This window comes from Mangifera indica, chromosome 10, assembly GCF_011075055.1.
Source record: "Mangifera indica cultivar Alphonso chromosome 10, CATAS_Mindica_2.1, whole genome shotgun sequence".
Lineage (NCBI taxonomy): Eukaryota > Viridiplantae > Streptophyta > Magnoliopsida > Sapindales > Anacardiaceae > Mangifera > Mangifera indica.
The window spans coordinates 14,998,324-15,023,938 of record NC_058146.1 but is presented as its reverse complement, the minus strand read 5'-3'; the positions used below and the strand labels follow the sequence as shown (position 1 = coordinate 15,023,938).

General features: G+C 31.1%; 2 protein-coding genes across 27 annotated transcripts in view; both read right to left on the bottom strand.

Moving 5' to 3' along the window:
- Nucleotides 1-23,065, bottom strand: part of LOC123227490 (probable LRR receptor-like serine/threonine-protein kinase At1g56130) — a 191,347-nt gene extending 168,282 nt beyond the window's left edge. The window contains exons 1-2 of the mRNA XM_044652350.1: nucleotides 22,955-23,065; nucleotides 22,430-22,474 (exon numbers count right to left, since the gene is read on the bottom strand). The gene's annotated coding sequence lies outside the window, so the exon portion shown is untranslated. The remainder of the gene's footprint in view (nucleotides 1-22,429; nucleotides 22,475-22,954) is intronic.
- Nucleotides 1-25,615, bottom strand: part of LOC123227497 (putative disease resistance protein RGA1) — an 81,443-nt gene that overhangs the window by 1,952 nt on the left and 53,876 nt on the right. For 2 of the 26 annotated variants that reach the window (XM_044652385.1, XM_044652386.1), the window contains exon 2: nucleotides 73-892. Coding sequence is in view for 24 of the 26 variants with exons in the window: in XM_044652396.1 (XP_044508331.1) it covers nucleotides 2,022-4,188; nucleotides 4,326-4,348 (2,190 nt within the window). In the remaining 2 variants the exon portion in view is untranslated. Of the gene's footprint in view, nucleotides 1-72; nucleotides 1,036-1,462; nucleotides 1,564-1,672; nucleotides 1,745-2,021; nucleotides 4,189-4,325; nucleotides 4,899-25,615 lie in introns of those variants that run through there. The other 24 variants (XM_044652396.1, XM_044652398.1, XM_044652389.1 and 21 more) reach the window with 24 other exon arrangements.

Sequence of the window (25,615 nt, the reverse complement as noted above, 5' to 3'; positions counted from 1 at the left end):
TGAACATGTGTGTTAGATTGTCTATCACAAAACAAACCAGCACCACCAATTAAATGGTTATCAGCCTCTTACATTATGCCATCAACTTTCATTTCTTCACTACCACACTTGACTGCAAAACTTGAATCTGCATATCAAATATACACAATGCTATCAGTTTGGTCTAGTTATACAACAATGCAGGGTGAATGGTAAATTTTTAGTACATTTAGTCTTAGAAATAATTTAATACTGCAGAAATAAACAAGCTTACAATGTAGAGCATTTTTATTGCAAGGAAAGTTTCTCTGCAGACAGTTCAATCCAAGGAGAATACTTGCAATCACAGAAAAGATTACTATCTACGTTAAAGCACAACATATTCCATTGTTGAGGTTCCATATTTTGTAGTTCTTTTTCAAGCACGTGCATTTTTTAAAAAACAAAATATGACATCTTATTCATCAAAAAAAGCACGGTAACTAAGATTTATAATCTTTTTGTATGGCCTAATTCCAAGATAAGTAGTGCCTTTTCCATTCTTCTTCATTTTGTATGAAAAGATTTATCATATTTATTCTTAATCTATTCATGAAGCATTTGGAGCCTAATTCAATATCATGTAATAGGCATAATCCTAGAGATAACTAACACTAAAGGCTTACATGTTTTGAAGATATACAACTTTTTGCTGAGAAAGGCTTCCTGACAGACTATTGTTTCCAGGAAATCTGGCCACTGAGACCGAAAAAAAGATTCAGATAAAATCTAATATAAAAACCTAATATAAGTAAAATAATCAAACATTAAATTTATGGAGGGAAGCTTCAATAAATTTTACAAGTGAGTTAGAGAATCAATACTGGACAAAGCACTTGGGATTTGACCAATTAAATTGTTGAAATTCAAATCCCTGCATAATTAGAAAGAAAAAAATGAAAAAAGACCTGCATAAAGAAAAAGAGGCACACTCATTACATTACAATACTAACTTATAGCTTATGTTCTTCAATGTCGGATGGAATGCTACCATTGATCGAAACATTTCTTAGAGATCTATAGGGCAAAGAAGATTGATCAGTATCAAAATGAATCAACCAGCAAAGAAAAGAAATATGGCAGTACACTAAATTCTAGATAAATGATCAAAAAACAAAAAGAAAGCAGTTTACAACACGGAGCACTCTTATTAAAGGGGAAGTTTCTCTGAAGACAGTTCAATCCAAGTACATTACTGGCGGTCATAGATGTTGTTTTGCATCTCAAACACCAACACCCTGTAATCTACTCTTTGGCAGAACAGAATTTCAACAACTAATGTTTTTTATTTTTAATAAGAAATAAATCTGAAACTTTATTGGAATAAACTTAAGAGTGTACTAATTGTTCATTTCCACAAAACTATTAAAACTTACATAAAAAAAACTCTGTACATTAATGAACATTTATTTGAACAAATCACACTATAGAAGGTAATGTTTACCAGTCAACGCTGAATTACATTTGTAAACACCGAAATTCTGAATCAATCCAGAGGAATATTTGCTTTACTAACTGCACCATTAGGCTTAATCTCCCTCAGTCCTACAATACATGTTCACAATTAAGGTGAGTAGAAAATTAATAAAATATATAAAAACAAAAAACCCAACAATCTTTAAAATTGTCTAATCTAAAACTAAATGATATGTACCTGAAAAAACATGAAGCAATGGATCGAACACCAATGCTTAATACATAGAAGAAGTAAAATGAATAAATCCTCCTGTCAATTGGTTGAATTAGGGTTCATAATTCATGGAAATTGAAGAATTTATAACATTAAAAACTCAGAAATTTGATTCAAGTTTCCCATGCATACATAGAAAATAACAAAGTTAAAGAAAGGAAGGAGAAACACAGAAGTTCAGTTTTGTAGCTGTTCAGATTTGAAAATCATATCTGAATATAAACCAATCAAAGTTTTGACTTGAAACAAATTAATATGTCAAGAATATTTGCCTACTAACTGATTAAGAAGAAGAGATATGGATTGGTTATACCTAATTTTCAGTTGACTTGGTAACCTCTCCATCAAGTTCAATCTTCGGGATATGAGCAATCTTGGGCCAATCTTCACCTGCTTCTGGTTTGCATCTTTCCGTCAATTTAGGACAGTCTTCAATTATTAGTTCTCTCAAAGTGATGAGATGATTGATACCCTTGGGTAGAGATGACAATTCAGGACAATTCCAAACCCCAAGAGCTTGAAGTTTTTGCATTGACTCTGGTAGTGCCTTCAAGTTGGAACAATTACGAATACGCAAGGTTTGGAGAGTGTTTGTCGAACTGCGAAGAAGCCATTGCGGCAATTTCACCAGTTGTGGTAAATTATCAAGTAGAAGGAATCGAAGGGGAGGCCCTGTGCTACTGAGTTCTTCATGATTGTGTTGCTCATCTGATCCAATGCTCAAATCAAGATTAAGCCTTACACAATCTACCAAACGAAGTTCTTCTAATGAGCTTAGGCTTCTTACACCACGAGGTAATGAGATAAGACTTGGACATTTACAAATGTATAGTCTTCGAATAACTCTCAAGCGACCAATATCTTCACACAAATATTCTAATTTGCTACAATTGTCAATAATTAAAAATCGAAGAGAATTCAAGCAGCCAATTCCATTATTTGGTAGATGCTCTTGCACTGTGGTTAAGACTAACGCTCTGAGACTAATTAAGTACTTAACATCTCTGCTTAACTCTTCTAGTCTCTCGCAGTCACGTAGCGATAAATATTGCAAACTTTGTAGCTTGAAAATAGAACTTGGGAGTTTTTTTATTTTTGGGTTAAATGATAGACTCAAATATCTCAAGTGCTTTAGATTACCAATTCTTTTAGGCACTACTTCAATACCTAAGTTAGTTAAATATAGTGCCCGCAAAAACTTAAATCTTGAGACAATTAATTCTAAAAATGATTGGCTAATAATGATATTTTCTTCAATATGTTGAAAAAACATAATGCTTCTTAAATTACCCAGGTTAGGTAAAAAGCTTGGAACTTTTACTTGACTTGCATCCAAATGATGAAATAATAAATGTCGATAAGAAGTTTTGGCAGCAATTTGGTTACTCCCTTTCACTATTAAGGCCTCATTTTGGAACAACGATGTGGCAACATCATGCATTAGATCATGTATTTTAAATGAATAGACACCATTACCAAAATCTTGAACATCTTGAAAGAAAGATCTCCACATTAATTCTTTTATATATTGCATGCCAATATTTTCCAAATCTTCATTTTCACTGTGGGCTTGGAGAAGCCCATTGGCCATCCAAAACTTAACCAAGTTAATGTCATAAAACGTGAAGTCTTTTGGAAATATAGAACAATAAACAAAACATTGTTTTAAAGGAGGTGATAAGTTATTATAACTTATTCTTAGAGCATGTAAAATACTATTGTCCTTTTGATCTAACTTCCATATCTCATTATCCCTCACATTTATCCAGTCTTGTTCAGAAGTTGAGGAATAAAGAAGACTTCCAAAGGCTCTTACTGCCAATGGAACACCTCTACATTTTTTTACAATTTCCTTTCCAATCTCTATAAGGTTGGGATGTTGTTTCTCTAGGCCTTTTTTAAATGCATATTTAACAAATACTGACAAACATTGATTAAGAGATATACCTTTTAACTTGTATATAGATACAGATCCCATAACCGAGGCAACACGATCACTACGCGTAGTTACTATGATTTTACTTCCGCTAACACACTCCATTAGTAAATTTCTTAAATCACACCACAATTCATAGTTTTCATTCCAAACATCATCCAAGACTAACAAATATTTTTTATCTATTATATTATCACGTAGGATTGTTTGCAATTGGTCTATATTCTTCTGAATATATTTTTTCCCAGTTGCAGAATTGATGATATCAATCAAAAGCTTTTTCAGAGAAAATTCATCCGACACACAAACCCACATTTTTAACTCAAAATGGTCACTCACCCTTTCATCATTATACACAAATCTTGCAAGGGTGGTTTTTCCTAGACCTCCTATCCCAACAATAGGAATGATTGAAAGATTTTCATGACCATCACTTGGACACAATAAAATTTGCATAACGTCCTCCTTGTCTTTATCTCTACCAATAACATCTGATGCACGCACAAAAGAGTGGGTTTCTCTCCCCCAACCTATAATATTATTACTATAAATTGTGTCATTAAGATTAAAATCATCTTTTTCAGTTGCTATTTTTGTCAACCTTTTGTTAATCTTCTTAATTTTTTGGCCCAATCTAAAATGGAAAGCAGTTGGATTTGAAGATGAAAAAAAGTGACGCACCTTTCTTGAAATGCTTTGACCATTCACCACTTGCTTACACAAATCTTTCACCTCAATTTCATCCAAAACATCTTCAACATCATAGCAAACCTCCTTCAGCTTTTCCAGCCAGACTCTCAGCTTCTCATTTTGGGTTTGTTTCTCCTCAGCATCTAAGAGAACAACTTTGATGGTGGTTATGGTGCCAACAAGCTCTTGTACATCATTCTTGACACCCCATCCTAAGGAGACTTCATTGGAAGTAAGGGACATCACCTTACTCAAGAGTTCCCCAGCAATAACAGAGACAATTGTTTCTGTCATATTTTTTAAAGAAAGAAAGTTGTAGGTTGTTGTGATATTGTTGAAGGGACGAAAATGGATTGTTGTATGAAATAATGATAAGAGGGCAAGACATATGTATATCATTTTAATAGAAGGAAAAAAAAAGTTCAACTTGCAAGCTGTATGAAACAAATAGGCATATGAACAAGCAAGGGACCCTCTTGGGCTCCATTCCAGGCCCCATTTTTGGCTCAATATCTGACTTTTCTTTATAGGGTATGACTCTTCTTCCACTGTTAATGTGTTTTCGCACTTTGAATTCACCCAAATGGTGGGCTATCGCTGTCAATTTCTCAACCGGCTCTTTTTGTCTTTATAATTTACCTTGAAGACAGGACTTCCATTTCAACAACTTTATTGAATTTAACCGAAATCTAAAATAAGTTAATATTTATATATAAATCACATCGAATTAGTCAATTTGGCAAGATTGCAGGTCAAACGTTCCACGTGATAAAGCCAAAGTTGAATTGACTTCTCTGTCTTTCCAAGAGGACTGGGATTCTGCCATGGAAAATCTTCGGTACTACGTCAAGCATTAATTTCTTGAATATTATGTTCTAATTTTAATTTAATTTTTTCATAAAATATTATTTTAATGATAATCACATATGATAATAGCAAAATTAGAAAATTATTTTCTGAGAATATAATAACCAAAAATTAATTTTGTCAAAGTAATATCCACATACTATTTTATGGGAAATTAATTAAAATAGGCATGAAATTTGCCATATAAACCTTTTTCGGTAAAATTTATGTAGTTTTACTTTTTTAAACAACCCCTATTTTCTGTTCCAATTAAATAGGTGTGTGAAAATACAAACGGGTATGTGAAAGTATAAACGGGTGCACGAAAATACATACAAGTGTGTGAAAATACAAACGGATACGTGAAAATACAAATGGGTGCGTGAAAATATAAACGGATGTGTAAAAATACAAACGGATGCATAGAATATAAAAGAGGTGGCAAAAAATATAAAAGTGGTGCATAGATTATAAAAGAAGTGTGCGAGAATATAAAAAATATATATTATATTAATAATATAATATATAATATATCATATGTATATGTATAAGGGTGTGGAAAAATGCTAAGGGGTACGTCCCTTTGCATTTCTACGCACCCCTTTATATATAATATATTATATATTAATAATATAATATATTATATATTATATATATAAATATATATTATATTATATAATATATTGTTGCTATTATTATTACGTACCCGTTTGTATTTTTACGCACCCTCGTATATTTTTACGCACTCATTTGTATTTTTACGTATCTGTTTATATTTTCACGTACTTGTTTGTATTTTCACCCACCTCTTCACAGTTTCACGCACTTCTTCACAGTTTTAAGCATCCCTTTACAATTTCACGCACCTCTTAATAGTTTCACACACCCCTTTACACTTTTTTACGCACCCCTTTACTGTTTCACTCACTCATTCACAGTTTCACGCACCCTTTCACATTTTTACGCACCTCTTCACATTTTCACACACTCCTTCACAATTTCACGCACCCCTTTACACTTTCACTCACCTCTTAATAGTTTCATGCATCCCTTCACAATTTCACACACCTCTTTACACTTTCACAGTTTTACACACCTCTTCACAGTTTCATGCATTCTTTTACAGTTTTACGCACCCCTTTACACTTTCACAATTTCATGCACCTCTTTACACTTTCACAGTTTCACGCACCCCTTCATAGTTCCACGTACCTTTTTACAATTTCACATATCCCTTCACAGTTTCACACACCCCTTTACACTTTCATACATCCCTTCACAGTTTCACGCACCTTTTTACACTTTCACAGTTTTACGTACCTCTTCACAGTTTCATGCATTCCTTTACAGTTTTACGCACCCCTTTACATTTTCACAGTTTCATGCACCTCTTTACACTTTCACAGTTTCACGCACCCCTTTACAATTTCACACACCCTTTTACAGTTTCACACATCCTTTTACAGTTTCACACACCTCTTCATAGTTTCATGCACCTCTTCACAGTTTCACGCACCCCTTCATAGTTTCATGCACCCCTTCACAATTTCACGCACCTTTTTACAATTTCACGCATCCCTTCACAATTTCACACACCCCTTTACACTTTCATGCACCCCTTCATAGTTTCATGTATCCCTTTACACTTTCATGCACCCTTTTACACTTTCGTATATTTTCACACATTTTCACACCCTTTCAAAAAAAACATACACCCTTTTGCATATTTTTGCACCCTTTTGAAAAAACGTGCACTCTTTCGTTAATTTTTACACCCTTTCAAAAGAATGTGCACCCTTTGGCACTTGTGCACAACCCACACACAGTCTATGTAGTTATGTTCATCATTTTCTAAATATCAACTATTATATAAGAAATAAATCTGTTTTTGATCTGTAAATCTTAACAATTACAGAAAAATTAAACTTAATTTGTATATTCTCAAAAATAAAAGATTTTTTGATAAAAACTAATCTAGATAGATAGAAATAGGATAAAGGGTATTGTTGAAATAGAAAATAGAGTTTGCTTAAAAAGATAAAACTACTAAAATTTTACCAAAAAAGGTTTACACCGCAAATTTTGTATCTATTTTAATTAATTTCTCCTATTTTATTTGTATAAATATAACATTTGATACTAAATTATCACTTTTTTTTTTAAATTAAAGGGGTTAATTTTATTTTTCTATTGAATGTATCAAATATTAAGTTTTTTAGATTTTTTAATCGAAAGTATCAAACTTTAGAATGTTGTTATTAAAGATAATAAATATTTATTTTGCTTATTAAAAATATCAAATTAATCTTTTACTTTAAAAACAAGACAATAATCACAATTCTATTTATGCGATATCTTTTATAGAAAATAATGAAAATTCAATCATTTCAATAGAGATATTTAAATTGGTTTTTTAGTAGAAAAAGATAATAGTTTTGTATCCTCAAATGTCGATACTCCAATAAAATTATATGAGTTATTTAAATTATAAATAAAGTTATATTTAATCATAGAATAATACATATCAAAAGGATAATTTAAAAAAAAAAAAAGATTTTATTAAGAAGATATATTGAAGCTTCAAAGAGGAGTCACCATTATAAGAAAGTATTGTCACTTTCAACAATACCTTGGTGTTGAGTACATTTTCTATATCTAATAATTTTTTCTTCATTCACTTTAATTTTATTTTCCACTCATGGCTGTAGAAAATAATGTTCTTATATATTAATTTAAAAAACAACAAAATATCACTCAAAACTCAAATTTGTTATTGGAAGAGAGTTCAAATATAACGTTAAAGAGGTAAAATTTTATATCAATAAAATTATACGTATATATTTTTGTTACATAGATGTTGTATTAATATGTGATTGAATAATTTTGAATTAAAGATAAAATAACACTTAATTATATGATGATATATTATCTGTATATTTAAATTATGTATAAAAAATATGTACATATAATATTGTTTTTTTATATTATCCTTAAATATTTCACCGTTATAAAAATATTATATTATTCTATGAGGATGTTGATAATCTAATTGGATTTGTTGACCAAAATCATACAAAAAAAAAAGTACATTTTTACCAAACTGATCAAATGATACATTTTTTATGTGATTTCAACCATCTCTTGATGTACTCGTATGATTAAAGTCAAACTTAATTTGTGATTTTTGGTTAAATCACACCATTTTGAGTGCAATTTCACATGCAAAAAGGTATAATTTTGACTATTTAAGTTATAATTTCACCATATAGATTAATATTAATTTAGGCATTAATGTTGAAATATTATTATATGAGTGAGTATTATTTTATAATAAAATTATGTGTATAAACAAATTGTATAAACTTATTTATATAAATTGAGGTAGTGTAATTAAGTGATATGATTGTTTATTTCTTCTTTCACTTCAAAATCATCTAATGGTATGCTATAATATCAATTTATATAATTTATTTGTATATATAATATTATTAATTATTTTATTCTTGGGATAAAATTATGTGTACAACTTTTATGTATAATTTTATACACAAACAACGATATATTATTTTGTGATTGAATATTATTTTTATTTAATTTTTAACTATCTAATCATATGATAATATATTATTGTTTGTGTACAAAATTATACACATAACAGTACTTTTATTCTTGATTTCGAATTATTTAGCAAATGATAATATATTATCATTTATACATATTATAAATTTATATAATTTTATCATAATTTATATTTATTTGTATAAGATATGAGAAGGGCTTTCCTATTGAACTGTTTTGAATTAAAAAAACTTTAAAAAAAAAAATTGTCACATGTGTAAAATGAATTGGCCAAAACTTATTTTCATGGGAGACTTATTTTGACAATTTATTATCAAAGTGATTTTTACTAGCTCTTAATCATGTTAATATTTACATATCATTTAATTTTTAGTAAAATCAAATGTTAATAATAAATTTAAAAATATTATTTAATTAATAATAATAAAAAAAATTAAAATTTTATAATATTTTTAATTTAATTTTAAAAATTAATCAATTACATTTAACATAATAAAGAAGATCGCGAGTCCCATGAATATTCATCAACCATGATTGAAACATATAACTATAAATTCAAATGATAGGAAAAGAGGTTTTTTAAGCTTTTTGAATTTATTTAATTTTGTACATAACATTATTTAAAAAAATATTATCATAAGATTAACTTCATTTAATTTTGCATTTATTTAGCTCGATAACTTAAATATGTTTAAGTCATCGAGATTTAAATCATAATTCTAACTAAATTCATCATAAATTTTCGATTGAAAGTTGTAATTGAGCTTGAATAGATAATGTATTGAAAGTTGTAATTGAGCTGGAATTTTCGATATTTGATGGGATGGTCAAGTCTAATTAATACAAAATCCTGTGATGGATCAAAAGTCTTTGCTAGAAATGAATGGCATCACCGCCACCTCATTATCATACTTTCTTATTCACCTATCCTTTTAAAAATTTCCTTTAAACCCCTCAATTTTTCCTCATGGTTTTTACTTTTATAATCCAAATTCTAAAAGTATTAATGTATTAAAATAATAATAATTTAATAAATTTTATATTTTTATCAAAGTTAAGCTATATTAATAAATAGTTTCGGAATTATACACATACAATCAACAAATATACATTTTATAAAAAGAAATTCAACTTTAAAATTTATGATAAATATTTACGTGATTGTATCTATAAAATTCTTTATATCTAAACTTTTATTTATGCAAAATCTATTATTTTTGACAAAATAAATAATTTTACCATACTAATCATGGCTTATTATAGCTAATAAATAATTTTTGTCAATTAGTAATCATATTTCTTGTTGATTGAATTTTAAATGAAATGTTGGATTAAAAAATATTTGTAAATCTAAGGTTATTAAGATAAGTGATAAGAATAAATTTTGTATTAAATTGAGTTTTTTTTTTTGGTAACCAAAGATTTGTCCTTATAATTGTGTTCTAATTAATATATATATAATCTAAAAAAAAATTACATGCATAAAAAATAGTCAATTTTAATTAATTTAGATGAGAGTAAAGGGGTACTCAGTTTTTCAAAATTACAGGACTTTAATGTACTTTTTCAAATTAAGGGGTGTAGGAAAATAATAAACTTTGTAAAAATATGCAAGGTCAATATCTGACATTTAAAACAACCCATGTGTCAAAATGTGGTGGGAAGGCAATAAATGGCGGTAAGACGTATGTACGACGCGTCGTCGACTTTCAGTATCTGGCAATAAATGAGGGTGGAAAAGTCCAAAGACTTTCATGGCATTTAAAGAGATTGTCTTCTACTTCAAATGAAATTTAAATTCAATTAGAATTGGATTTAAATTAAAATTGAAATTAATATAAAAATTGGAATTTTAAGATATTTTATTTGACCTTAATCACCAATGTCAAATCAATTTGGAGAAAAATCATATGTAGTCATGATAAGTTGTGCATGAGTAAAGTGACAAAATCTAGCGAGTCACAAATCGTGTCGTTTTTATAGGCATTTTGCAAGTCGACCTGCAAAAACATACCTTCTTTAATTTAAAAAAAAAATTGAAAATTTTATCTTATTTTAATCTGTGTATATATATTTGTCACTTACCTCATAGCTTAAATAAATATACTAAAATAGTACTCTACTTCTTTAAAATACTCTTTTTGACATGATTTATACTGAGATTTTCTTTTTTTCTTTATGACTTTTTCTCTTTTCTTTCTCAGCGTTCAAGTGAGGAAGAAATCTCTACCGCATAAAAAAAAAAAATTTCATTAGAGAAGACGCGTGATTGAACAATAAAATCTGTGAGAAAACCATTATAAAAAATTCAACTTGGATATAAGGGAAGGAGAGACGAAAATTGCTGAATTTATTAAGAGAATTAACATTTGCTGCAAAGATTTTACAGCAAAATCATCCACATTCATTTTCTTTCGTTTTTTTATTGTTTTGCCTTGATCAATATTTATACATCACTTGATGATATAATAGTTTAATGTGTTATAAATACGTATGTATGAAGCTTGGTTGTATTGGTATTGTATTTGGGGTTTAATTTGAAAAAATTGTAAACTAGTGCAATTTGGAGTTTTTATGTTTTTAAGTTTATTTTTACTCAAGATGGAAAAAACTATATTTAAAATTCGCTATGGAGCCTAATGGATTGAAGGTGATGATAATGTGATAAGATATGTTGATAGGAATGAGAGAGTGATGTGTATTGACACAAGTATTGATTTTGGAGGATTCATTGCAAGAATCAGTTATCGTCTAAGACTCGATCGAAGTAAGTCAAATGTGTGCGTATTTACCCTAGGTGATGTGGGTCCGAAGAAGAGTGTAGACGGAGTTTTTGATGGTTGTAGCAAGAAGTTCACAAGGATATACAAAACTTTATATTACCGAGAGTCCAATTGATGGAAGAGACAATCAACAAGCCAAAGATGTTCATGAGGAAGAAAGGAAAAATCATCCGACAAATGAGTGGACATATCCATAAAGTTTTCAAGAGTTTAGTGGGAATTATGGTATTAATTATGATAATGACAATGACATGGATGAGGATTATGAAGTAGAAGGTAATGAGGATAATGACAACGAAGAATTCTCAGGGTTTGATGAAAACATGTACGGTGTTTCGAGCCAAGCTGTTGACAGAAGTCAAAGTCATGCTTGTAATGAGGGGGTTGAATGTAGCACAAGACGTCATGGTTTTATGAATATTGGAGCATATCCAAGTAACATCCATAATCTAAATTTGTTTCAATAGGTTTCTAAGCCTGCTGTTGATATTGAGAATACAAGAATTAGTAATCGAGCAACACAAAGGGGCAACCATTTGTAAATAATGGGTTTTTATAACTCGAAGGCAGGATTGAAAACATTATTTTGAACATATGCCTTAGAGACATGAATTCAATGGAAGGTTGGTCACTCTGATAATATACGGTATAAGCTTAAGTGCGTACACCCACAATGTAAATGGCGGGGATGAGCAACGAGAGTAAGATGAAAACTATTGGGTCTTACGACGTATGGACGAGAGACACACTTATCTGCAAGATCAAATATTGCCGCACTATAGACAAACTAGTGAAGAATCGTTAGGAAACATACTTAAGTCAATGTTTATGGTTGATCGTATTTATCGACCAAAAGAAATTATTTCAGACATGACAGATAGGTATAAAATCAACATATTCTACACGCAAACATGGCGTGCCAAAACATATGCAATAAATGCATTACGAGGATCTCCAAAAGAGTCTTTTGGTCTATTATGTGAGTATTGTCATAATTTGGAGCTTTAGAACCTATGAATTGTGACATGTATTGATATCGATCTAGAAAATAGGTTCAAGTTTTTCTTCATGTGTATGAGGTGTTCAATAAGAGGGTTCTAACAATTCTATCGTCGGTGATATGCATTAATGCTTCACACTTAAAGGGAAAGTATCTTGGATCTCTTTTTATTGTTGTTACGAAGGATTGTAATAATCAAATTTACCCGCTCGCATTCGGTATTAGACACAAGGAAAGAATAGATATATGGATGTCCTTTTTGACATACTTTCGCATGTGCATTGGTGATTTGTCGAATTTGGCCATTAAATCTGATCGTCATCATTCAATAATTACGTCGGTTGAGAATGTAATGTCTTATACCCATCATAGGTTTTGTAATTACCACATAAAGGGTAATATGCGTTTACAGTTCAAAAAAACCAAACATATTGAAGAATTATTTTGGAAAGCTACTAAGGCATATCGCCTCAAGGAGTTTCAAGCTACTATGAGTAGAATTACCTGAGTAAATCCCACTATAGCAACCTATTTAACCGACATTAGGTATGAAAGATGGGCGCATGCCCACTTTAGAGGATTTACGGAGTATTCCAATAAAAGTATAGATGTGCTATGCACACAGATAAATTACATCATAAGTTAAAAGTGATAACTAATAAGAACTAATACAAAGGAATGGTGCATACCATGTTTTCCAACCATTACCCTGATGTTACAATTTACGTCCACTATGGTTTGCTCATGTATGTTGTCATTCCAGTTGGTCCCCTGAGGAAGACACATCAAGTGTCATTATTTGACACATGACAGTACCACAATAAGAACTCTAAGTAAGCCTCAGCCAATCGTAAATCCAAATGACGGTCCTCAAGTATGGGTTTTTTTTTATGCCGTTATTGGATCTGTGAATGGACTTACCAACTGTTTTTCTTTTCATAGCATATATCCAAATGCTAACACTTTTTTAGTTGTTATCGGCTTCTGAATAGTTGACGGTTGATCCTGCACTTATTGTTGAACCTCATCCTCTGATGAGTCGTCCAACTACAAAAAATATACGCTTATCATTATTTTATAACACAACTAATTGAAATAAAAAATAAGTATAGTGGATAATAACTTGTATTGATTCTGATATCTGAACATAAGAATCTTCAAGTCTTGTAATTTGATTATTTAATGATGATTGGAGTTTCTGTATCTCCACTCGAAGCATCGATGTCTGATATTGCCATTGCTCTCGCATCTCCCTATAAAGCGTCGATGCATGTTGTTGCCAATGCATTTGCATATCCCTACGAAATTTTGATGCCTACTACTACCATTGCTCCTACATTTCCCCATGAAACACCGATGCCTATTGCTTCCACTTCGCGTATATCATTGCAACATGCTAGTCTAATCATTGTTGTATTTGAGAGTCAATGCCTCTTCCATGTTCCATTAAGATCTATTGAAGACGGTCATATGATACACCACTATACGATGTCCCGTGAATTGAGTGTCTTATAGGTTTGTCCCTTTGGTGCTCTTGAGGATGGAAGGCATATAAGGTAGACATTCGTGGAGGGGATACACGTACATTATCAGAGGTTTTATGTGACTCTCGGGGGTGTGCAGTGTAAGAGGATGACACCTATAGAAGGGATACCTATCCAATACAATGGGTTGGGCACCTCGTGATAAAGATATTCATACAGAAGTAGTGGAGGGCTGTAAAGACCTTCTGGGGCTTGTCTGAAAGGTAATAGGATTATTCGACTGGATGTCATCATCATCATCTAAATTTATAGACTCGTCATCTGATGATATCGATGACACTTATTCTCCTATAAACTCTAGAACCCAAATGTACCACTCAAAGTTACACTCAGTCTCAATCGGGCGTAATGCTGTTGTAATCTCCTCTTGAAACATGAAGAAAATTTATAAGAATTAATGAAATACAAGATAAAATAATAAAATATAAATCTACCAATGAGTAACTTACCAGAGGAGCATCCCAAAGTATTGATATGTCATCCCAAATCAATAGTACAATTGTCTTCTATTTTAGAATATGAGAGATTTGATCATTTACTTCCAGACAGATATAAAGTGATAGATTCTAAATCGTCTCATAAATCTAATACTACACAATGTATAACATTTATGGTTAGTATTTACAATTGTTGGTTTGAATGTAAACTTTATCTATTATGTGATACTTACTTGGAAAGCAATCGGGTATCCCAAAATATTATAACTAAGAAGTGGAAGCGAACTTGTGTACGACAGGTAGTGTTCAATATAATACTGATATTTGTTATGGATACCCTTCCACATCGATTCAACTATTTTATTCCATGTCACTGCCCCCATAGATATCGACTGAATGCATTTAAATTGTCCACTAAATGCAAAAAACGATCAAGGATTTTGGTTTTTTTGTCTGCCCCTAATAATCTTGTAAATGCATAATACAAGACCACGAACTTCACTACGTCGTCATCATTGCCTCCCCAAATTTCATTGTCGAATAGTTGCTCAATCTCCCCATAGGATAATAACCTGTGAATGTCCAAGAAGTATTCCTTTCTTAGTCAAGGCATCCCTGTACAATCAACGTAGTTGGACACGTTAATGTCCTCCCCGAAAATCAGACTAATGACTAGTGCAAACTCCACAGGGCTGAATCAGAACTCAATACCATTTATTCTAAACTACATTTCTTTGTCTGGGTTCCTACGATTAATCATACGAAATAACATTACTTGAATAAATATGACACTGAAGCAACATGTGCACTCAGAATCTATATACATCATGGAATCTATATGCCTCTTCTTGGTAGTTGATTGCAAATACCTAAAAATATATATTAATTCATTAAATAACATTAATGAAAGATAATCATTTTAATCAAAGATTAATCAAACAAACTGAATTATCATTATTAAATTAACATAATTGGTATCAACTAATGTAACATTAGAATAAAAAAAATTGGATTATCAGTAAATTAATATGCATGACATCATTTTTCATGAAAACAGTTAAATTTGAGTGTTCATAATATTTTATGTAAGATTACCATTTTTGAGTTTTAAATGTCATTTAAGCTACATTTTAGATTTGAATTACCAGCATACTAAAATAAAATCTACTGAACTATAAGTATGGATATGTAAGCAGTAAAGAAAATAGATTAAAAAAGGAATAGATAAGTGAAATAAAAGAATACAAGCATGGATAGGTGAGCAGTAAAGAAAATATATTAAAAAGAATAAATAAGTGAAATAGAAGAAGTATGGGAAAGCTTGGCATTCCCGCCAAGTGTTGGCGTTTCCGCTAACCACTCTACTCACCCATTGCAATTTCCAAATTAATTTGATCAATTTCATATTAATTTTAATTTCAATTTCAAATTAATTTAAATTCAGATCAAATTAAAATTTAAGTTACATTGAATTTAGACCAAATTGAATTTGATATGATATAATTTTGCTTTCATTTGATATAACAATACCTAACCTGTCTTCTTACTATTATGTCAATAGTACCAATAATCAATGAAGTTGTTTATTGAATTTTCTTCATGAATGAGAAAACAATCTGATGATCTATGTGGAAACAAATACTTTTTGAGAAAATATGGAAGCAAGCAAGCAAATACTTGTGCAAAAAAATTTTGCAAAATCATGCACATATATGAAAGCAAGCAAGGCTTCCATGTGAAAAGTAAAAAAGGAAGCAAACAAGAACATAAGGAATATATGCTCTGGTTGTCAGTGAATTATTCAAGTCAGTGCATTATTCATATATATTCATTATAATATTCCCTCTTGATGTATTATTCATATATATTCATTATACTTGCTGAAAACGTGACATTTTTAAAAGTTAAATTTAGAGGAAGTGGGTTGGCGTCAATTATTAATGAAAAAAACAAGCGTTGGTGTTGACACCAACCCTTCCTTTTTCCCCTTCTAAATTAATTTTCTGTTATATTTGACTTCTAGCTCATGTTGAAAGTGATTAATGACTATCTCATTATTTTAATTTTTAATTATTATCATATTATATATTATACTATTATCTCACTGTTTCAAATAGTTTTCATTAATGCAAAATATCTTTTAAAATTACAGAGAGAAAAAGTTACAAAAAAAAAAAAAGAATCTCTACATGGGTTACATTAAGAAAGGTATTTTGGAGAAGTAGATTACTGTTGTGGTATATTTGTTTAAGCTTTGAGATAAGTGACATATATGTATATACGAATTAAAATATGGGTAAAAATTTCAATTTCCCTCTAAAAAAATTATTTTCTAATTGGTGTTGGTCCTCCCTTGAGGTCCTGATTTATCCTATTTTATTTGTTGCCTTGATACTATTCACAAATTTCAAGTTACGTTGGAAATTTGTGCACCATGTTAACTCATATCCTAACATGACTCATTGTCATTTTAAAAGTAAATACTCAATAATATGACGATTCATTATCATCGATAATATTAAAATATATTTAAAATATATGATTTTTTATATTATAATATATCATAAATATATGTTTTTCTAGGTTAATATATATTTTTAACATATGATTTCTTGTTATGCTATTTTTTTTTTCGTAAAAAAGAATAAATAAAACAAAAAAACCTAGTCAGGGTAGGAAAATAACCTAAACTCAACTTTGTTACGCTCTAAAAGGGCAACAAGCTAGCAATAATGTATACAATGCACAAAGCCAATAAGCAAGGCCAAAGCCAAGCTTTTACTCAAGGGACAAACACACCTGCCCCCCTCGGATAAGGGGGAAGAGAACACCACAAAAAATGGGGGAGAAGGGGAATCTTCTCCTCTTGACTCTCTATCTAAAAAGTTCCAAATATAGAAATTAAGACGAGAGAAAAACCAAACAACCAAAAATTAAAAAAATAAATAAACAAGCTCAAAAGGGGCCAATATTGTCTTTTGAATGCAAGAGAGAAAGGCAAAACAGAGGATGCAAAACAATAACATAGTGGCAGAGAGAGCAACACTAGTAGCAGTTGTAAGGGAAGAAACACAAACAATCGCCAGACTCTAAAAGCAAAATCGTAGCAACCAACATGTAGGGAGCATTTTCCAAATGCCCTTTTCGAATTTGCCAACACACAAACCAAAAACAACGTAAATGTCTCCTTGGGGGCATTATTTTTGTAGAATAATGCATAATCTTGTTTTGCATTATTGTATATTTATTATGTTTATTTATGTTTTTTTTTAATATATAGGATTTAGGACTTGTATAAATTTATGTATTATTTAGACAATTTAATATACAAAAAATACAATTTATTCTATTTTTATAATGGTATCAAAGTCGAGCATTGATATCGGTATTTTCTTTTGGTGCACTCACATCGTCGCCTATGTAAAAAGATAAGTTTATTAGTTTGACCTCACACTCATGTCATCACCTATGTGAAAAATTGAGTTCATTAGTTTGATATACTCACACTGTCACTTATGTGAAAAAATTATTTCATTAATTTGACACATTCACATAGTCACCTACATGAAAAGATAAGTTCATTAGTTTAATACACTCATACCATCACTTACGTGGAAACATGAGTTTATTAGGTTGATTCACTAACACCCTCATCTACGTGGAAAAATGTGTTCATTAGTTTGATACACTCATGTCGTCATCTTGTCAATGGTACCCTTTAACTCATTTTCATACATGTTATTTATTAGATAACATAAGTCTTCACCTTTTGACCTGCATTATAAACTCAATTTAATAGAATATATTCCAAATATATAGTTTTCTATATTCAAGTAATCCTAAATATATGGTTTCCTAATTTAGCATATATTCTTATGTTGATTTATGGTTCCTTATATAGGATTTGTTAATGTATGCCTTAGGAACCGATTACATTATCATTTTCAAGACGTTTCATTTTGTGTTAATAAAGTGTTTTGTATTTCACATGTATATTTTCTTAACTCTATTTATTTATTCATTAAATATATTGTATGGATGTGAATTATTTGGAAAATATAGATCTTTGGAAGATCAAATTATTTAAGCGTTCCTTACACTACATAGGTGATGCCAATTGGGTAATGACATCACACAATAGACACTCTAAATGCCTTCGTTAACTATCATAAGATGATATTAGTGTAGATAATTGTGAAAGTTGTATCATTAGGGCATTAGTATAAATTAACATTTAGTAAACTATTTTTCAAATATAACCAATAACGATGAATCACATGAACATATAAAGTGTAGTCAATGATTCATCATAGGATTGTATTAGAGCACCATCAAGCATTCGATCTGAGATGTCATGGTTGGATCTGATATGGATACATATGGTGTATAAATACAAAACTATTTATGTCATGTATAATAAGCTAAATTGGTCATAGGTTGTTTGTATGCAGAAAAAAGTGATAGTTAAGAAGGAATCCGTTAGCTCAAAATAATTTAATTTTGAGTTCCTACATCAATGTCAATAAATATTAGAAACAAAAATCTCTAGTTAGAGTATAAAAAAAGTCACATGAAAGTAATTATTATGACTTACCTTTTTTTCATGTACTTTAAATTATTATGATAAATATGAGCATGATAGTTTGATGTTTAAGTATTTCTTTATGAATGTAATAATTATGACTTACATTTTTATCATGTACTTTGAATTGGAGCTCAATACACATAATCTCACTCTTACTTTTATAAGCTGTTTTACACATGAGTAATACTATATGACTCTATAATGTGTATTCATCAATAATGATGTAACATTATGTGATTGAGTGCTATTTCAAATTTACAGTTAGTTATTTGTGAATCTATTTTCAGTTGAAATAAAAACTTTATTGGAACTTCGTATACTCAATCTCTCATGTAATTGTCTCTAAAGTGAGATTCAGCGATAGATAATTATTTGTTTTGTAGTCATTGACCTTAGTTTCAACCATTTGAGTGGAGAGATTCTTGCAGAAATCACTTTGTTGGATTATCTCTCAAAGTTCAACTTGTCCTACAACAATTTGAATGGGAAAATTCTAATAGGGTAGCATTTTGACATTACCAATATTTTTGGAATCGGATAGGACATCAACTCAGTGGATAGGGTAGTTTGTCCGTTTTGACACTACCAAAATAATAATGAATTTTGTATAATTTATTATTAAATATATAATGAAAATTATTTTATCATTAAAATAAACTTAATTTGATGGTATAAAAACTTAAAATTGATAGATGAGAACTTTGGTTTAAGTTCCAATAATGAATTTTAAAAAAACTAATTTTTTATGTAACCCAATTCAAATCTTCCAATCCAGTCTGGTCTAACTTCAAAAATGCTTTTTAAGCGAATCGTAACTGTTTTTGTTAATAGGTGACGATTCAATTGATTGGATTGCTAGTTTTTAAAAGCATGCTTTAAACATAGATGGATCAATATATATCCGCAATGAATTGTTATGTGGAGATCTCATTAGAATTAGTTGTACTGGTAAAAACAATCCCTCAACTTCAGTAAGTGTTGAGCTTGAAGATGCCTATTGGTGGGAAACGTTGTTTTATGCAATTGTAATTATCGACTATGGAGTTGGCGTCTAGTGAGGGTGGATTCGAACTAAGTTAGTTTGGCTTAAATTGGTGTTTGACTTGATTTGAACTAGAGTCTTAATTGGGTAGTCAGACTGAAATCTAGTTTAAATCACCCTTTGACAACACTATTTATCCCAATCGTAACTCTATTTATCCTACTAGTGTACTATTCATCTCAATCAACTATATCTCTAATCAATTCAAACAAGTCCAAACTCAGATTCGGCTCAAATTGAATCCAACCTTAGCTTCTAGGGATTTTTTAGTGTTCTTTTATTTGATGAGTAGAGGAACATGTTGGTGGGTTTGATGTAATAGGACATGCTATACCAACAAGGTGCAAGTTGGCCTAAAATGCTACGAGAACTCCATAAATGTTTTTGGGTCTATGTTTTTGAGTGGAAGAGACCCAATCAGCATTTATTAAGGTTCGAGTGTCTAACAAATGGTATCAAATTAAACGGTCCTATCCAATGCACCAATAAAACATTAGGTGAAGGACTTTGCATATAGGTTTGTGATGAGGATTATGTGATGAAAAGGCTAAACCTGAAGAGCATTTTGCATGATGATTTCTTGAACATAAAGTTTTAAAATTAATATTTTGTTCTGAAACTTTTAACTTTTATATTGTAAATCATAGGAGAGAAATCACAAGTATTAATGTTACAGTTGCTTGCAAGGAAAACATAGTATAAATTTTAAACTAAGATTGATCATCAGTTAGCATTTTCATACCAATCAATACTTGATGAAGGCCTTTGTTTTTCAAGATACTAAATTACACAGAGGAGTCAAGTTCTCTCGATGCAACAACCGGATAATGAGAAGATTGCAATGTTGCTCTGCAGTTATGGTAGCCATTTCATTAACAAGCTAATTTTTCCTTTGGTGGGATCCTAGTGAAAGTTGCTTACAGATATTGCCCTTCCATCGAAAGCGTATCTTGCAATAGTAGATCTATAACCATAAATCATATCTCTCGAGCAAGCTTGACTTATGAGACTACAACTATTGTTATTTTAATAATCCCTTGAACACTTGCTTTCTACAACATCATTATTTCTTCTTATCTACATGCAAAAAGTTACAAATATCAGTAACAAGCCTGAAATTCCGAGAGCTATTGCAATACCAACAATCAACATAGTTTGGATCTTCTAACATGAAATACCAGCAGTTGGTGGGAAATTTGAGTAGGAAAATTCAATTATATGTATATCAGAAAGCATATAATGTACATTTGTCATTAACTCATCTTAAAGCATATAATATCCAAAGGAATCACATAATGTACTTGGAATGACACTAAGATGCAAAAAGTCCATTTACCAACCAAAAAGATGGATTTCAAGATAGTTCTCAGATACATTAACATTACATTTCTTTGTCAAGTGCTCTCCTATTTTCGCTTGCTTCTTTTGATATGCCAAATTTTTATTAACTGGAGAGTTCCCTGCAGGATCAATCACGAGAGTAAATAGATGAAACTACAATAGTAGAAGCTGTGTATTCAAGGACAAGAACCAAAATTCTCCAGCAAGTTTACCTGAACATAGATAGTAAAAACAAGCCTTGCAAGACTCTTCCATGTTTGTGAGCCTTGATTACCAAGAAGGTTGCCTTAACAAAGGACAAGCTTACATTGTAAGGTCCATTTTCTAGACAAAGTCCATAATATCTAAGTGATTCAGGGGATTGCCTTGAAGACTGATAAAGCTTTGGGGCTACAGTGCCAGTCACTTGTGAGCTAGCATTTTGAACATGTGTGTTAAATCTATTGATTTCTTATCAGAAAACAAATTGGCAACAGTAATTGCCAGTTTTTCTACATCAAGTAGATTAGAAGAAGCTCCAACAATATCATTGTTATCAGCCTTATACACTATGCTATCAACTTTCATTTCTTCACCACCACACTAGATTTGCAAAACTTGAATCTGCATTTTGCAAACGTATGCTACAGTATCAGTTTAGCCCTGTTATCCGAACTAGAGCTTAATGAACAAACAATTTACAAAGCAACAACAACAATATAGTAGAAAGGTAAATTGGTAATATACAAAATTTTATAAAACAGTTATACAGCTGAAAGAAGAAGCTTACAACACAGAGCATTCTTACTGCAGGGGAAATTTCTCTGCAGACAATTCAATCCAGGGAGAATACTGAAAGGCACAAAAATATTACCAGTTATGTTTGTTAAAACACAACATATCCCATTGCTGAGACTATATATTTCTAGTTATATATTGAAAAATGAGCTATAACCAACCAGATGTTTGAGCTGTCAAAAATGAAATTGCTGGCCGCTAGATTCCTGTTCAGTCCAATACAAAGATCAATTATACTTTGAAGTAAGAAGTAAAATTGCCAGGGATATAGTACATCAAATCATAACTGAAAAAATAATTGTAAGATAAATCTCTGAGCAAATTAGAATTTTAAACACCAGGGGAAATTTATATAAATCTGGAAAGAAACTACTCAGCCAAGACTTTCAATTACTTTCATCAATTACTTACAATTATTGTCTAGATTTTTAAAATTAATCGGTTGGCCTAATTCCAAGATACATACTTGTAGCAGTAGTGCATTTTTCATTCTTCTTCAGTTTGTATGATAAGTTTAATTCTTTTTCTTCTTAATCTATTCACGAAGCATTTGGCACCAATACCTCTTCAACAATTGAACATCTAAAACTTTCAAGGAAGGTATAACAAATATTGACATAAAACATCCATCTAATTCGACATGATATATACGCATAATTCTCAAGAAAACTGAAGCTAAAGCTTACATGTTTTGAAGATATGCAGCCTTTTGCTGAGGAATGGTTCCTGATTGGCCACTTTTTCCAAGAAACCTGGCAGTTGAGACAACAAACAAATTAATGTATGCTAAATGAAAATGTAGGGATAAGATAAAAATCTAAAATTAAAAAAACTAACTAAAATAAAATAGTCAAATCTTAAATATATGAAGGTAAGCTTCAACAAATTTACAAGTAAGAGTATCAATCTGAACAAAGCACTTGGGATTTGATAGTTAAGTTGTTGAAAACCAAATCCCTGCAGAAAGGGAAAAAACTTTTTAAGAAGATAGACATTGTTGAGTTGTTCTGTTATCTAGTCAAATAATATCCCTATTGTTAAGGGTGGTATTTTTTGTTTGTTTTAGTCATTCCACATCTCTAGGAGTTGTTAGACGTGGGTTGCTTATTTTTTGGCCAAGTTGTTATGTAAGACTATTTAAGAGCCAATGTTTTTCTCATTTTTGAAAAGATGAAATCTTCAGTACCAATATTCTTTTCATAAGCTTTTCTTTTATTATTAACATTTGGTATCAGAGCTCCATCACGGGGCCTGATTAAAAGTTGAAGCAGCAATCTTCAACAATGACGTCGAGAGTTCATTTGTGCAGCCATCAATTTCAAAGTTTGATGGGCACTACGATCATTGGGCAATGCTCATGGAAAACTTCTTGTGTTCAAAGGAGTATTGGGGCTTAATTGAGACTGGAATTCTTGTAGCAGTAGAAGGTGCAATGCTTACAGATGCATAGAGAAAGAATATTGAAGATCAGAAGCTGAAAGACTTGAAGGCAAAGAACTATCTATTTCAAGCATTAGATCGTTCAATCCTGGAAACAATCCTTAACAAGGATACAACAAAGAACATATGGGATTCTATGAAGCAAAAATATCAAGGAACAACTCGAGTCAAACATGCACAACTGTAAGCACTTCGGAAGGAATTTGAAGTTCTTCACATGAAAGCAGAAGAATTTGTAAATGAGTATTATGCTCGTACACTTGCAATAGCAAATAAGATGAAAGCAAATGGTGAGAACAAAGGAGATGTTGCTATCGTTGAAAAGATTTTGAGATCTATAACTCCCAAATTTAATTATATGGTTTGCTCTATTGAAGAGTCAAAAGATATAGACACTTTGACCATTGACGAATTGCAAAGTAGCTTACTTGTACATGAATAGCGTATGAGTACTCACATTGAAGAAGAACATGCTTTGAAGGTCACCCACGGAGATCAGTCAAGAGGAAGTGGTCTAGGTCATGCAAGTGTTAGAGGCAGAGGATGAGGACAAGGAAGAGGTAGACAAAACTTTGACAAAGCCATAATGGAATGCTACTGTTGTCATAAACTTGGCATTTTCAATGGGAATGTCCAAGTAAGGGGAAAGAGGCAAATTATGTAGAGACACAAGAAGAAATGTTGTTGATGACATGCATGGATAAAAAGAAAGACAACAAAGAAGATGTGTGGTACCTTGATTTAGGATGTAGCAATCATATGTGTGGAATGAAGGAATATTTCTTAGATCTAAATGAGAGTTTCAGAGATTCGGTGATGTTAGGCAATAACATAAGCTTGGCTGTAATGGGAAAGGGCAACGTGAAGCTGTAAGTGAATGGAACAACACAGATTATTACAAAAGTGTTCTATGTACCGGAACTGAAAAACAACTTGTTGAGCATAGGACAATTACAGGAAAATGGGCCTACTATTATGTTTCAACATGGAAAGTGTAAAGTGTTCCATCATGAGAAAAGATTGATCATAGACACGAAGATGTCTGAAAAACGAATGTTCATACTACAAGCAATATCTCAGCCTTTATCATCTGTTTGTTTTCACTCAATTATTGAGGATAAGGTACAACTTTGGCATTGTAGATATGGGCACTTGGGTTTCGCTAGTTTAAAAACTCTTCAACAAAAGAAAATAGTGAATGGTCTACCTTAACTAAAGTCTCCTTCAAGGCTGTGTAAAGACTGTTTAGTAGGAAAACAACAAAGAGGTTTGTTTCCAAAGCAAAGCATCTGGAGAGCATCACAAATTCTTCAATTAATACATGTTGATATTTACGGACCGATCAAACCCATCTCCAACAGCAAGAAAAGGTATTTACTTACCTTTACTGATGACTTTAGTAGAAAAACATGGGTTTTCTTTTTAATAGAAAAAACAGAAGCCTTTGATATCTTTAAAAAGTTTAAAATTCGTGTTGAAAAGGAGACAAATGCATCAATTAAAGGCTTGCATACTGATCGAGGAGGAGAGTTTACATCACAAGAAGGTCAAACGACTATTTCCCACCCAAGGTTTAGCGTTTTCTCAAATATCCCCCCTTTAACTATGGAAACACCAAACACCCACCCATAGCCGGTTAGATTTAACAGAACCCTAACGCCTAAAATTTTTATCTCTTTTTACCCCTCTAAACTTTAAAAACTAACATTTTTTCTCAGCCTAAGTTTTAAAAAATCATAGTTTCACCCTAGGGTTTGGTTTTGAAATCTCTGGTGACCTCTCCGACTCCGTTGTCGATGACCTCTCCCTCCCAAAGCAACCTCTCCTTTCGGCGATCTCTTTCCTCCCATTTGGAGGTCCAATCAGTGTCGAAGACGCCTTGGGAGACAAAGAACTTCATCGGGGAA